The 15,447-nt window shown below is 36.0% G+C and overlaps 1 protein-coding gene across 4 annotated transcripts; it reads right to left on the reverse strand.

Moving 5' to 3' along the window:
* Positions 1 to 1,588: 1,588 nt before the first annotated feature.
* On the reverse strand, positions 1,589 to 14,491 carry LOC122568031 (putative fatty acyl-CoA reductase CG5065). Of its 4 annotated transcripts, none has more exons than XM_043727318.1 (12): positions 14,324 to 14,491; positions 11,097 to 11,311; positions 10,583 to 10,780; positions 10,248 to 10,444; positions 9,927 to 10,036; positions 9,407 to 9,602; positions 9,072 to 9,311; positions 8,736 to 8,993; positions 8,404 to 8,562; positions 3,114 to 3,172; positions 1,967 to 2,155; positions 1,589 to 1,730 (listed from the first exon to the last, which is right to left on the reverse strand). In XM_043727318.1, exons 2-11 carry the CDS (start codon positions 11,292 to 11,294, stop codon positions 1,980 to 1,982), a joined length of 1,791 nt encoding a protein of 596 aa, XP_043583253.1. In that variant the 5' UTR covers positions 11,295 to 11,311; positions 14,324 to 14,491; the 3' UTR covers positions 1,589 to 1,730; positions 1,967 to 1,979. The 4 variants fall into 4 exon arrangements, with proteins under 4 accessions (XP_043583253.1, XP_043583252.1, XP_043583255.1 ...); XM_043727317.1 differs by having other exon boundaries at positions 11,097 to 11,321; XM_043727320.1 differs by lacking the exon at positions 8,404 to 8,562 and having other exon boundaries at positions 11,097 to 11,321.
* Between the last annotated feature and the right edge of the window lie 956 nt (positions 14,492 to 15,447).

A 15,447-nucleotide genomic window follows, 5' to 3' on the forward strand; every position in this document is an offset into this window, starting at 1 on the left:
TTGCAAGCTGCATCGTCTCCGACTCGAAAGAAACCGTTTATTCTCGAGACGAAGACGGGTCAGCGAATTCTTATGCAAATGCTGTTACGCAATTTATCGCGCCATTTACTTATTTCTTTCCAGTCGGGCTACACTCGACAATGCCAATCTCTCGAGCGATCTCCGGTTTATTTGCAATTTCGGTACTTGAGACACGCCGACGCGGAATACATTAGCGAGCTTTCTACGTGTTTCCGTATAATTCGTATCAACGTCCAATGCTGTTAATCATTTCGTTACACATAATAGACAGAAAAACCAAAAGCTAAATATTTATGAATTTAGTAATTATAGCTTGAATCGTTCGAAGGATCGATCGAACCTTTGGCTTTGATTTCTTCGTTGGTTTCACGATCGCCTCCTGAGTTTTCACCGTATTCGTTCCACCCTGGCTGTCATAATCGGACACGTTCGTTTCCAAAGAAGTCATCGAGTTCGTTCTCGAAGGTTCGTTGGATGTGGTGCAACTCGAATCCCTTCTATCGATTAATTCGCTGGTATCCGAGCCGCTGTCGCAGGATCGAGCTCTGGGCGGTCTTTGCTTCCCCAACTTCATAAAGGATCTCATGCTTTTCAACGTCGAACTCCTGCTACAAAGAACGACATCTCTTTTCCTCATCTTGCCTATGTTATCTGCAGCATCTCTTTCGAGAAATGTAAACCAAAGTGTATAGAAGTCGGTTTGCCATATTTTGAGAAAGATTTCATCTCGTGCCAACCCCGATACTCGAACGACATAAAACATAAAAGTCGTTAGATTTTACACGAGTGTTGGAATGATCAGCAACGAACTAAACGGTCTAGCGGCCTCGCCCAGTTAATTCCAAAAAATTGCCAACAGATACCGGGACGCGATACTTTGCAACAAGTGTTTTCAAGTTCCCATAAATTGCCATCAGAGTGTAAAATGACGCACTAATTTCGAAGACGATATGATCAACGTAAAGTGTGTCTCACTAATACGCGTATTCTCGCACGTGTCGTCTAAAAAGGAGATATTATTCCCTATTTAAAACTAAGACAATGATGAAACGTTAAACGAGAAATGCACATTCTCCTACGTTGTTTCATCCTGAGCTTGTTTTCTCCGTGTATTTATGATAATACACGACCTGCAGAAATACGTTATATATAACCAACCATTGTTTAAAAAATTCTTTACGTACACATGTAGGTATATTCGCCGTTTATAAAACAAAGTCTGCACTAACGAAAAACGTTCCGTGGCTGTTGGAAGCTTCGAGAAAAGAAACGAGAAATATCTTTCGCTAAGGCAGTTTCAGATTTCTTTTGAGAAAAGCAAAAGATAATGAAAGAGACGAACGGAGAAGAAAACAAGGCGGATATTACGAAAATGGAAGAGAAAGAGAAGTTCGACGCGGCAAAGGGATCTCGAGATATCTACTGGCAATTTCTCACCTCTTGCGATCCGGTGACTTGTCAGCCGTTAGCAGCGAACTACCCCTTTGTAGAAAGCCCCGTTTCGAACTTGTTTGAGGACTATGCCAAGAAGCTTTCTTTTTGGCGGCATCGCTGCCGCTATTAGCTTGCTCGAGGCTTCTTTCAAGGTTCGCAATGTTTTGCTCGATGTCGATCAGCATCTGTTGTTCATCCTCCGTTATTTCCGAGACCGCGTACGAGCTGCAACTTCCGTCAGGAGGGTTGTATCGAATTTCAAAGCAGACGACAGCCTACGCATATTAAACGTGTTTTGTCATATCTTGGAAATGACCATCGATCTCCGTTCAAAAGTTTAGCTGAAATTTCATTTAAAACGACTCGTGCGTCATTTATCTTTGCCCCGATGTGGATCGTCTATCGTACGCGATTATTCCTCGGAGCGCGGCAATTCCACCGTGCCGCTTGATATGGAATTGAACGCGGAAACTGTTATCGCAAGCATAGGTATGTATGTGTTTCAACGTACCGGAAGCGGCTTGTTATTGAGGTCTACTAAGGAATCTGTGACAATGATTCGGCCTTCTCGTATCACCGTCTGTAAAACCAAACCATATTTCGCGAGCACTTTCTCGTTTTTCAAAACGCCCCGCGATACCACTGACAATTGCAGCACTTCTACTTCGTCCACCGGTCTTCCCAAGTTCCAAGTGAAGCTCTGGAAAATGTTAAATCACGCTGAGCTTTTCGTTAACCATGCTTTGTAAATCGTGCTTTGGTTTAGCGATTTTGTAATTTCTTTACGCTCGAAGGAAACAAATAAAACAAAGACAAAAAGAGTAGTTACCAGCCTTGATTAACCATTATAATATGTTCTTTTGATATTTAAATGTCAACATTATTTATATTTTTCATGCAAGCAATTACATTTTTTGTATAGAAATAAAAATAATTAAAACAAAGATGCAAGCAACAGCACAGCGTTGACTAATCGATACACGAACCGTGTAACGTATGAACTAACGCGAATGAAATATTTTTTTCCTTCCCTCCCTGCTTGTATAAATCGCGTCGCTCGAATAAAAACGACAAGATATGTCTTTAATCGAAAAAACAAAAATCCACTCGTCGATATAGCAAAATATCAAGCTACAGTAGTGTTTCTGGTACGAATTGAAAGTCTTAAATTGCAAAAGCGTTTTGCTAAACTTTGTTTTAACGAAGTAAAAAAGTGGGTCGCGATGAGTACTTGATATACAAAATATGTATACCGGCTGCACGCTCGTTTACTGCGCGTCAAGCAAGTTAGTTAGGTGCGCGCAATCGTAAACTACGTACGAAAGTTCGATAGCTGCGTGATTCGTATTCCTTCAAAATTTTCTTTAAATTATGTAAAACTGTTCCTAACAAGAATCAACGCGTACACCGAAACGGCGCTTTGAACAAGCTCGAGAAAAATAAAACGATTAACTAAACTACAGCCATTCAAACTCTAACATTCTCTGTGTATTAAACCAAAAATTTATCAAAATGATAGATTAATAGTAATTTTAATTTTATTTAATAATAGTAATTATTACTCTTTAATATTATTTTCTTATTATATATTGGATCAATAGCAATTAATAATAGATTAATAGAATAGCTAAAAATTAAACATTTGTCTTCTACGTTACCTCGTACACCACAATATGGTCGTCGCTTTCTTCGAGGCATTTTGAGTAATGAGGGACACCTGTAAAAGATCTTTCATTCATAGCAGATCATGGCATTAAACGTAATTTCGATATCCACGAAAAGTTTCGTAAATGAATGAACGAATTGCATGGTCGCATTTAACGATGATTCTTTTTTACGTGCAATAGTAGGTTAGTGTAGCTTGACGGGAAAGCTTTCATCCGTTATTAAAATTTTTCCAACTTTTGTAGCATTATACAGTCGACTGAAGAATAAAACGACGATAACTCGATGCTCGTTTATCGTTAGTTATATTTACGAGTGCGACGAATTGCACACTTTTTCCAAGTTCTTTGATATCGAAATGTAAAATGTTACAACAAAAGTACTGTTAAGTTATTCCGTGTTCTATCATGCACCGATTGAATATTTCCAACATTTTGTTTCTCGTTATTCGATTTGCTTGCCTTTTACCAAGTTTAAATCGTAGTTTTATCTAAACGAGATGCAACAGCTACACTGCTTACGCGTAGTCTCTCTCGCGACTAACAACGGTATTTAAGATGTGCAGGCAATCTCGTCAGTTATTTCTATTATGTACGTTAAAGTAGAGAATCGTGTTAAGTCTTGAAAATTTATACTTTTCTCCTCTCTCCTATAGAACACGTTGCAAGCAAAAAAAATATAAGTCAACTATGTACATACTTTCCCGAGCACGAAAGAAGGGAAACCACTCATCTGGAATCGTATCTAGCAATAAGTAACATTAGTAGCGTTGGTTGTGAAGACGAGAAAGGAATATGATAAAATTGGAATAGCAAGTAGAATTTATACGATAATTGTGAATGATAAACGTGCGTATCTATATTGCTGCCTTATAAAACAGTCTGATTGTACGATTTTAAAACTACGTATAAATTTCGAGTTATATTACGTCTAGTATCTGATAGTCTTCCAGCAGACAAACTGTTTGGTCCGAAGCACACTGGAAAGCAAAAAGTTTTCCGCCGTAACTGTATCTTTTATAATGGTTGCTCTTCCGCGTAAACGTTAAATATCTAATGTAGATGGCTGCTTTGAAAGATATAACGCGTTAAATAAGTGGGTTAAGAGGTAACCGCGCGAGAAATTAAGACGTCGACGGCGGATTACAGGAGAAAGGAAAAGGAGGAAAAATTCTTCCTGCGATAAGTATCAAAATCGTATCACGATCGTACGTGTATACGCGTACGTATATTAATTAAGTAACTCTGAATAACATTGAGACGTTTAAAGAGGTCGAGGATAAAATCTTGACGCGCAACTTTGTATCACGCGAGCTGTAGATCGTCGGTGAACTGGGGCAAATTGATTAAATAAAAGTTTAATATCCAAAAGCCAAAAGTTAACCTCCGGTTAACAATTCGTCGTCGTCCTGTCTTGCCTTTGAATTTTCCTTTACTTCCGTACACGAGCCTGCGAGATGATCAACTAAACCGACTGCTGGTTGGTTTAACGTTTAACCTAACGCTAACCTTTGCATTTGTATCCCCTAAGTCGTCGCGCTTCCATAAATATTGCAAATCTACACTCGGCTGAGCTGGCCTTCGCTTGACAGTTTATTAACATTTAGCTACATATCCAGCGTTAAACAAACGAGTGACGCGTATTTTTAAACATTGACATTTTCCAAACGTTAATTTTAATATTTACAACTTGAGCGATGCGTCGACATTTCAAAGATTTACAAGATTAGGCTATTAGGCAAGAAAGAAATGCCGAATTTTGTATAAATTTAAAAAGATTCGACTTTTAATAATATTCCTCGTCTCTTGAGGATATCCTCTTCGTAATTAGGGCGACGCTTGAAGGATCGGAAATAAGGATAGTTAACGTTATTATTTAATCCTGTTATTTTTTTAATAAACGCGGATATATCCATGCGCTACGCGATCCAAAGTATAATCAAATTTGCCAACATAAAAAGGTTACGTCAATTTTCCATCACTGTTGAAACTAACTTTGTACGATAAGTATATAGAGAAACGAGAGTAGATACGTGTAATTCGTTTTTTCAAAGTTGCTTCTATCGCTTTATCCTAAGAGCTTTTTTTTCTCGTTGCACGAAGATAATTGTTTGAATTGGAAACACAAATAGTATCTGCTTCTGATTAATCCAGCCAATATCTGTCACCACTTTAACGGTACTATTCAACGTTTTGCGGTTTGTTACACAGTTGTATATAATAAGATACATACATACACATTTGTTTAGAGTTAGCTACACGAAGAGAACGATCAATCGATGAACATGAGACAAGAAGATAATGCGTTTCTTCTAAATACTTCTATAAGAAGAATTACGTGTAAGAAGCATGAAGCGTCGTGTTTTACGTAACAATTTTTGTATTTTATGCGAGAACTGCTTGTTTCGTTACGATTGAAATTTTATACAAGATTTTTTGTAGAAGATTAGATACACAAGATAGATATCGTAAAAATCACGTGTCGATTAAACGCGATAAATCTGCGTGCGGTAGCTGCTCTAGATAGAAATATTTATTTATAGATGAACTAATTTTAATCAATATCACCGATTAACCTTATGAAAACAGTGACCGTATGAAAACGGCGGGATTAGTTACATTATACAATCGAAGAACGAGAAGCGCTATTTTCTAATCAATCAAAGGGATGAAGACCTTTGCCGAGCGAATAACAGGTTCGAGTAGCGTAGTATCCAAAGAAACTGATGAAAGAGATTACAATGAAAGTCATTATCCTACACGCAGTCATAGAACTCTGCACTCGTATCGTTCATCAGAGTCGATCTTGCAACGTCTCGCAACACGATATTATTATCTTGACAAATATCTGTTACGTTTATTATTTACTTGTTCCTATTTATCCTTAAATAGCAAACAGATATAACAAATTTTGTCAAAAATCACGTGGCATAAGTTTGATAATTCTTTCGAGTCATTCGTTAATTAACGCTCGATTTGTGTGTAACAGAGAAGGAGAGTCTAAAAGCGACTATATTTATAATGGTAGCGTAAATATTTGTAACGGTATTAATATACATATCGCTTCGTTCGGTTATATATATTTTCTACGAACGGTCGAACAGTTTTCGTTGAATGTACGCGAAAATTATATTATTCAGATTTCGCAGAATTGCAAATTAAACCGAACGCGAGCCACCCTCCGCGTGTCACGAGAAAACGAAGGGGAAAAAATGACTGAAACGACGTAACGAAATTCTGATCGATTGTCAATTATATTTACTCGGCGTCGATCGCCGTACTCGTTCGTCGCGCAAGCACGCCTTCAAAGTTCAATTGCCTTCGTAAATGTTGAGAAAAGCTTAACGACACTTTTCTATCGCAAACCGAATGGGTAAGTGGTCGTTACGGTTGACGCAAGCTATGGATTTTATCGGTATTTTCATTGTCGATCGTCGAGGAATATCGCTTGAAACTTACCCCGGAAGTCAACCTTGACAAGCTTGTCTCCTTTGAATTTCAGTCCTTGAAAATACTTGACGATAACTTCGAGCGCCATTCTATGCCAAACGTTCCGCAAATTTCACTCACGACGTAAATTTAGCGTTCGTTAGAGGCCGTACGTATCAGGAGAGCCGAGCAAACGGGTTACACCGCATGTTCCGTTCCTTCGCTCGTACGTTCTTCGATCATCCCCGGTTAGACGAAAGCAAAGGGAAGGGCCACGACCAACTGTACGAATCGAATGTTCGACTTCCGCGCTAATTCGACGATGGAAACCACAAAGACCTCGTGTTTAAGCGAATGGCGATAACATCGTAAGACGTTTCCGGTAAACGAATATTTTCAAACCGGTGCGGTGTCGTGATTAAGGAAGCAAGTGCGAGCGAGCAAGCACGTACCCGAATCGAACGACAGACGAATTCGGACTAGCTGATGTTCGCGCCTCGTACAACCTCCGAGTCCTGTCCGTCCTACCGGACCTACCCGTTCTGCTATCCTGGAGAACCAGCGCACGCGCCACTTGCTACTACTCTGTCTGCTACAAACACACACACACGCACACACGCACATACACACGCACACACAGATTGACCGTGTTACGCGTCATCGACGCAGGTATTCATCGCGGCGTGGGCGACGCGCCGCTTCGCTCACCCTGCACCCTTCCATTCCCATTACTCGCTATTCGCTTGCCGCGTTCTTTCCCCTAGTTTCACCAGCATATCCTCGTGAACATAGCAAATTGCCGAAATACCTGGCATACGTATCAATCGGAGCATCGACTCTTCGTCGACCAATCTTTCTTTCTCTACGCGTTTATCGACATCTCGTGTCTCTCCTTCGCCCTTACTTGATACAGATATCTATAGATACCGTCAAAAATTATACATACATTGTATTTTCGTACGTACTCGACTAATATTATATATCGTGTTTTACCACGTACATACCAGACGCTATGAAACCGTATGAAACGATGCGATCGTGGCGGACGCAGAATTATGTTACTTCTGAGAGCGTTGTATATCGACAGGCGTATGAAATGACCGTCATTCGTGCATATAAAAATGATATATAATATAGGATAGGATATAGCATGTAATATAGATAGGATATAGCGTATAATATAAACATTTTCTCTTTAAATATATGTCGCGTATTTTTCCCAAAAGTATATGAAACGCGATGCTTACCCGCGATAGTTAACGCATGTTTACAGAATATCTGTTGCTAAATCAATTAACACGTCAGCTTTGCTTAGATGTGAAATGTTAAAAGTCATTTAGTCAGAGAATAACGTAGCGTTTTCGTCGAGAAATACTTACTATTTGCATAAAACGATGACGATGATGAGAAAACGGCGAGCGAAGAAAATTATATTATTTTTGACGAGAAAGAAATAAAACGAGGGAATCTTGTTCTAGAAATGCCCGAAACTAAAGAACCTGGATTTCTGGATAGTTCAATAACAGAATTTCAAATCGGATTTGAAATTACTCAGTGCCGATCTATTATGAGATTTGGTACTAGTAAATAGCAAATTTCGTTTATTAACTTACTACTATTTCTGTCGGACGTAAAAGAAGAACGCGCATACACATACGTAGCTTCATATGGTCTGATCCGATGAAAAGTCGCGTGTGTTTCGTTATTACATAGTAAAGTAACTTAAGAAAAAGTTCTTAACGGAGCTTGTTGCGTTTTGTTATGGAATACACGCTGGTTTCGAGCAAAGATATAAAACAAAAGAATACGCTAAATCCTTTGTATACAAATACGTAATTATACATTATGCTATTACTGGTGGACCTTTCGGATAACTCCGCCCAAAATTGACAAAGATTTCACGTGCTCCGTGACAGAATCCAAACCAGATCTTGCTATTTCGAAGTTCTTGTAAATAAGATATAATATTCCGATGTAAAATAGATAGACAGCAATTATGTGAATGACGTATAATCTGAAAATACAATGCGCGAATTATATCGCTATAGAGCGAAATATTCGTTCTACGAAAGTACGATAATAAAAAATCAGAATTGTTTAAAAGACATTTACGTATGCTTATGTTAGGATATTCTCCAAAAAGATGGAACGTAATAGCATTTTAAAACTGACAACGTGAATACATACATCGCTTGGTGTCTTCTAGCGTTCGGCAATGTGGACAAATTCTCTTTCATGCAATACTGTCGTGCACCCAGAACGCAAGTTTTTATGTACTCGGTATGATCGATAGACGAGAAATCTATTGGGAAAATCTCCTTGTCTTTGGCACTCATTTCTTGCCACATTACTAGCAAGTTTGAGTTATGGAAGTTCCATTCCCTCATAGTGAAGTACTGTAAAACTTCAAGTCCGACGGAGATACGTCTTTGGATACGAACCATACTAAAAAGGAATATTCTATATACAACTCAAAATCGACAAGATAGAAAAGATGAAATGAATTCGAAAAACTTGGCTTACAATCTCTTTTGCCGAAATATCAACATAAGAAAATCGATGAAATAAGCCGGTATAATGTGAAACAAGAAGACGATCAGATTATGTACGAATTTGCTGCTATGTATGTCACCGGTTGGATACCAAATTTGTCCTTCGAAAGGATATTCATACGCGATCTTTTTGCCTTTTCCCAACACTTCTCCCCACGTAATGGGTAATATGCCACTTTGCGTCATATTGTATACCGGTATACTTGTATCTCTAACAAAGAAAAAGTGAGAAATATGTAAACCAAAGGGCATAGACTAGATGGTTCTAATTACTACTTGATCTACAAACAGATAACGGAAACTGACCTGGTCGTCGTAGCTGTTCTATATGCGGTTGCGATTAAAGCATTGGTAGCAAGGTCGACGGGTATTACTTCGGCGTGATAGCTTCCATTACAGAGCATCGACCTTATCACACCTTTGCCTGCACCCACCATAAGGCCCACAGGTCCGTTTAAGTTATCCACCCAACCAGGTAACGGTTCTGCCAAGGCTGGAGTTACTGTACATACGACAATGTAATATTTGCTTTCGCACGAAATCCATATTCTATCAATTCGTTTAACGATAGTCTATATAAATATGTATATCACGGATTAAAACATTTTCACGCGTTAACAATGAAATGTTCAAGTAAACGATCGGCTGAAAATAAAAATATATATTATAATCGTATCAAACATTTTTCTTTCTTTCGACTTTTTACAAAAACGACGAAAAGAATAGTATCCTTTACCCTAGTACATGATGTACGTCTCTATAGCTTTTCATTTTTTCTGCAAGTTGTTTTCGAAAAAGTATTATTTGTCGGCAAAATTATTTTTACCTATCGATGGTCTGGCGATGATACAAGGTAAATCCGGGTATTCGTCTGCTACCAGTCTTTCGGCCAATCTCTTTGAATACGTATAAGTATTCGGATGAAGACCCAACACCCTGTATTCGACGAAATCGATACGAATTATTAGCACTTAAACAGCCAAATAAACTAACTTGATATGCTAATTTTAAACAATTTGTCATTCTTCCCGTAATGTATAATATAATATTTTAGAAAAACGATTGAGATTGTAATTTTATAAGCTGTTAAGAAATACGAATGTAATATTATTTCTCTACGATAAAATTCCATAAGGACATTAATTACTTGGGTGTAATAAGATCGATGGCACTTTCATCTAGCCATTGAACCAGCCTCATAACGTCGTGAGGATCAGCGGATGATTCGTACACTTTTTCGTCGAGTTCCTCTTTGTCGGCGTAACAGAAGGCTGTGCTCAGATGCACAAATGCCTTCAGCTTTTTCATCTTTCTACCTAATTCTATAACCCTTTTTGTTCCAACCTTAAACGATAGTATTAACAAGATAAGAGAAAGAAAGTTTAAAGAGAATAACACAAGCATCAAAATGGGAACGTATAATTGAATTTATACGTTTGAAACTACAAAATGTTTGTTACGCGATTTAATTGATAAATTTACCGTATTCATGTCAATAGCGTCCTTCAACTTAGATTCTAATTTAAGGGTTGCGGCAAAATGGAATACTACGTCAGTTTCGTTTATCAATATTTCGAGTTGCTCGTTAGTTAATCCTAAATTCTTCGTACCCACATCCCCGCTTAAAGGTATAACTTTCTTCATCGTTTCAGGCTTTTGCTTTTGTATTCTTTCAAACATCTGTTCAAAATTATTTCAAATTTCATTAAATCACGCATAGTAAACACTCGTCGGTTCGATATTTTACTCGAAAATTAGTTGTTCTCCATTCAGTTTCAATATGTTGCTTCGTAATTGGTACACATACAATCGATAAATAACAAATCGGGCACATACGATACGACTGTAGACGATACTCATGATTCGTAATCACCTTCTATATGATAACACAAGTACACTGTACTAGATACAGCTCCGATTAATCGAAAATAATTAGCAAGAGTTAAGAAAAAAAAAAAAGGAGAGTTTTAAAGTAGAAAGAAGGGTTCATACTTACGAGTAATTTAAACATTTCGTCGACACGCATCTCGGGAGTACGACCTCTTTTTGGCCGTATCAAAACATAAATCTTATTTAAATCGCTACAACTATAAAGCAGCTTCTCAATTAGAACTTTTCCCATCAAACCGGTCCCTCCGGTTACAAAAATGACTTTTCCTTTGTAAAAAGATTGTATCTCGCTTAATTCGCTCATTTTTTTTTCTTTTAAATCTGAAACAAACTATCGTGAAAGTTCAGTACGTTCAGTACATAGCGTCTGCGAAGAAGATTAGTTTATTTATTATTCATTCGCATATTCTACTTGGTTTAATAATAAAAAAGAAAAAGAAGGAAAAATATGGAAGATCCGCTGGAAGCAACGATTCTACGAATACGATTTAAATTTATATTTTATATCAAACTCGAAACAGCAGAAACGCATAGATACGTAGACACACACGCACGTGCATTGATTGTGTACGTAGGGAATTAAATTTACAAATGTAATATTTTTCTAAATTAACGGTACATTTGTAAAAAAGCTTAACGATACATTTTGCTGGAATCTGTCCATTCTATGAATTAAGCACATATTGTTATAATAAAATACCAGCGCATATACCACTACGTATTCATATATTCTAAGATAGATGAAATATTTTTTGACGAGTTTTACGGCTGTTATTCTTTTTTATCGTCTTCTCCGCTTTTCCGCTTTTCATTCGCTCAGTTTCTTTCCCGAACTTCCTCGATTCTCCTTTTCCGCGAACATTTCGTAATCGCGTATTCACTTGTGCCTGAATCTCGACAAAAGTCAGTCACTATCTGTCATTTGAACAAAGTCCAAGGAGAAAACAAAGTCAAACCAGTCCTTTTCGTGACTAGGTATTGGCGTAATCCGATACATTCCACGTATCGTTACTGCTATACAACTAATTTTTATCAGGTCATGCCCCGATAGACAGGCATTGGGGCATCTGTGTGTCGGAAGTACAGTTTATAATTTTTAAGCAAACGAATTTGAACCTACCATATAGTTAACTGGCATTAATTGGAAAAGTCGTCGTTTTATCTCGCAATTACGTTAATAATAGAATGTGTCGTGTACTTGACAGTGAAAGTATTCTTGAGATATAATCACCGTAACTTACTATATTTGTACATTTAACCGTTTCTATAAACATGTAATTTCTCGCATTATCGTAATATTTTGCCATGACGTAATATAACGATCGCATGTATTACGCGAGAATTTAAAAGTAACGCCAAGGATCGAATGGTAAATCGCTATACATTTTATACATTATCTCTTGCATTCGAAGTAGTATGTATTTTCGTTATACAATTAAAACATTAACTAACATTAACATATTCGACTGTGATATTTTAATCAATTTTTGTCGAAAATGTTACGATATATTCTATGGCACTGTGGTATTTAATAAAGTGTGAAAAGATGTAAGCGATGAAAAAATCTACGAAAACTGACAAAGTTGTGTTATTTTTATGATACACGCGTATAATTATCATAGATAGAAGATCACAGAAATTGAGGTAAAATTATGTAGTTTCATTAGAAAGTGAATGGTCCGGTCATTCGATGGTATTAAATGTGGCAACATTGAATGAGTTTCACTTTTCTAGAACCTTTCGACAGCAATAATATAAAATTTCAATTACAAAACTAGAACAATCTTTGCGTACCATGATTTGCTGCAAAAACTTTTAAGATACCTTTCCCTCCATATAATACAAATTGATTTAACAAAGATTAATTCGTAAAATGACAACTATGTAACTAAGAATAAATAACTAAGAATAAATTGCTCATTGCCATGTAACATGTTTTTGAAACTTTATTCATAAAATAATCCTCTATAAGATATTTTAAAACCTGTTTACAGTTTAGCCGACGTCTACTTGAAGCATGCCGGTGAACAGAAAAATTTAATATATACATAGCTGCAACAAAGTCTTTTTTTTTTTAGAAGACGTACAGAGTAAATCATGTAATTTGACAGTGTCCTCTATTAAACGTTATTTAAACACACTATATAATTTTAAATCTTATAAATATTTATGTTTCAAAATAAGTAAAGTGTATAACTTTTCCTATTATTCCACATACATGTCCAATAACTACTACACGGTATTCGATGATTAGTGTCATTATTGATTTAAAAAACGCCTCATAAAAACATTTTAGAAAAATAACTGCAAAGAATTTATTCGAAAAATACGAAAAAAAGAAACAATTATATCATTAGCAAAACAAATTCGCATGAATTCGAAATGTCTTGATGATAAATGATGAAACTGGACAACCGTGTAAAATTCGTTTCGAGATGTATCGCTTCAAATTAAAATATTTCTAATCGAGGATTTATTATCGTAAACAAATCACGATTTCGAATGAATGCTTCCGATAGTGTGGGGAATACCATCGATCGCGTATACCGATACATTTAATTTAACAGCCTTATGAAAGATCTTCGTAGAATAGTATATGAAGATATATTACGTTGATTTAATTTAAAAAATTGTTTACACATCCTTAAAACATATTTAATCGCAGATAAAATAACATTTCCACTCAAATTAATAATTATGTCGACGAGAAATACAATCAGCTAAATAAAGAGAAAATTATTCTTTTTTTCGACGATCGAACAAAAAGACCTTTGATGAAAATTCATCACCATTGTATATTGTATATTCCATATTATTATTTTCTTTCTCTTTCTTTCCATTTATCTGTATCGTTTATTATCTAGTTATTCCGATCTTTTATTCCATCTCCCTAATATGTATTTGTTAAATTTATTTAAATAATAACTGCAACTAAAATTTTATATACGAATCAGTAGGAAAGTTGAAAGTGACAGCAAAGGGTTAAATACAAAAACAACTATATCGATAGCTGCTTGACCTGTTCCTTAGTCCAATCACTTTCACATGAATAAAAAGAGTCAAATAATTGAATGTATATAATACATGCAAAATAGTAATAGCTACTTGTAATAACAACTTTTATTATTATTGTTATATGACCAACCTTAATATGTATTTATTTATTTTCAATTTATTATTCGTTCTTTCCTAAAGTCACCTCCTATCAACGTTAAAGAGTACCCGATTGATTTCATTGACTGATTTCATTACACAACAAAACGAAAAAAATATCACCGGTACCTAATGTCAAAAAATTGATATGAAAATAATACTAAACAAAAATATACTTACCTAATAGACTACGGGAGTAGACTGATAAAAGTGAAACAAGTCTCTTCTAAGATATTTCAGTGCGCGAAATCGGCTGGAGAGTTGGAAATACAACACGAAATCGCTCAAACAAAATAAGAACAGAAGGAACAGTCGTGAACCACGGTGTTCGAACCAACTGAGCTTCAACGTAGATCGAGCTGAAAGTCGTAGCAGAACTAATGTCGTCCCCCCACCTGAGTGCAGGTGCGTTCAATTTGACGAAATATAAACCTTTTCCTTCTATTCGAAAAGTTTTTCTTGTGGTATCTTCATCACTCGATGCATTCAGTTACAAAGAAATGCGCATTTTCTTTTGCTTCTGTCGAAATATTTTTCATTATAAAATTCGTTCATACTATTTCATGTAGCTTCAATGTAAAACGATACTTTTGACTGAAACAAATTACACTGCGTACGAGATGCAATGAATTTGAAATCAATGTGAAATTGTTATATTTCTTTTAAATCGACATTTACGTTCAAGTCACTACAGTCAAAGTAACTAAAGTAACTTAAAATTACGCGCAACTTTATTAATTCTTTATTCATTAACTTCTGTTACATTATGAATATTATAAAAATATGTCCACATATAGATACCCATGCATGTATACTATCGTATTGAGCACTATTTAAATGAACTTCTTAAAAAGAAAAAGAAAATTAAACGCAAATGTCTTCTCTACCTTGGAAAAGTTAAATCTAAGTTTTCTTGATTCGTGCATTATTATACTCCGCAGATAGGTGTCAAACGACATATAACGAAATTTTATAATTTGGTATTATCATATAAACTCATATAACATATTTTCTAAATTTAATCATGTGTGCAAAAGTAATGGTATTGACGATATAATTTTGATATGATTAGATGCAATAAGTTGCACTTGCTCCTTTCACTGAAAAGTTAGTTTTATCGCCTTAATGTTTTTGCAACAAGTATGTTAAAAATTTTCGTTACGCAAAGATGTTGTGCAAACTCAATGCACATTTATAGTTCATCGACATATACATTACTCTTCTAGAAAATATCTCTTCCTTTCTCTCCTTGCTATCGCTCATTAAACATTTGCTATATAATTTATTCCTTACCCAATAAGTAA

This window comes from Bombus pyrosoma, linkage group LG6, assembly GCF_014825855.1.
Source record: "Bombus pyrosoma isolate SC7728 linkage group LG6, ASM1482585v1, whole genome shotgun sequence".
Lineage (NCBI taxonomy): Eukaryota > Metazoa > Arthropoda > Insecta > Hymenoptera > Apidae > Bombus > Bombus pyrosoma.

What these genes read in the sequence shown, in the direction of transcription:
- LOC122568031 (XM_043727318.1), bottom strand. Translation starts at nt 11,294, where the DNA reads ATGAGCGAATTAAGCGAGATACAATCTTTTTACAAAGGAAAAGTCATT. An exon ending in ACGCTATTGACATGAATACG is followed by an intron (nt 10,445 to 10,582) that starts GTAAATTTATCA and finishes CTATCGTTTAAG; the next exon opens with GTTGGAACAAAAAGGGTTAT. An exon ending in GCTAGAAGACACCAAGCGAT is followed by an intron (nt 8,563 to 8,735) that starts GTATGTATTCAC and finishes TTGTATTTTCAG; the next exon opens with ATTATACGTCATTCACATAA.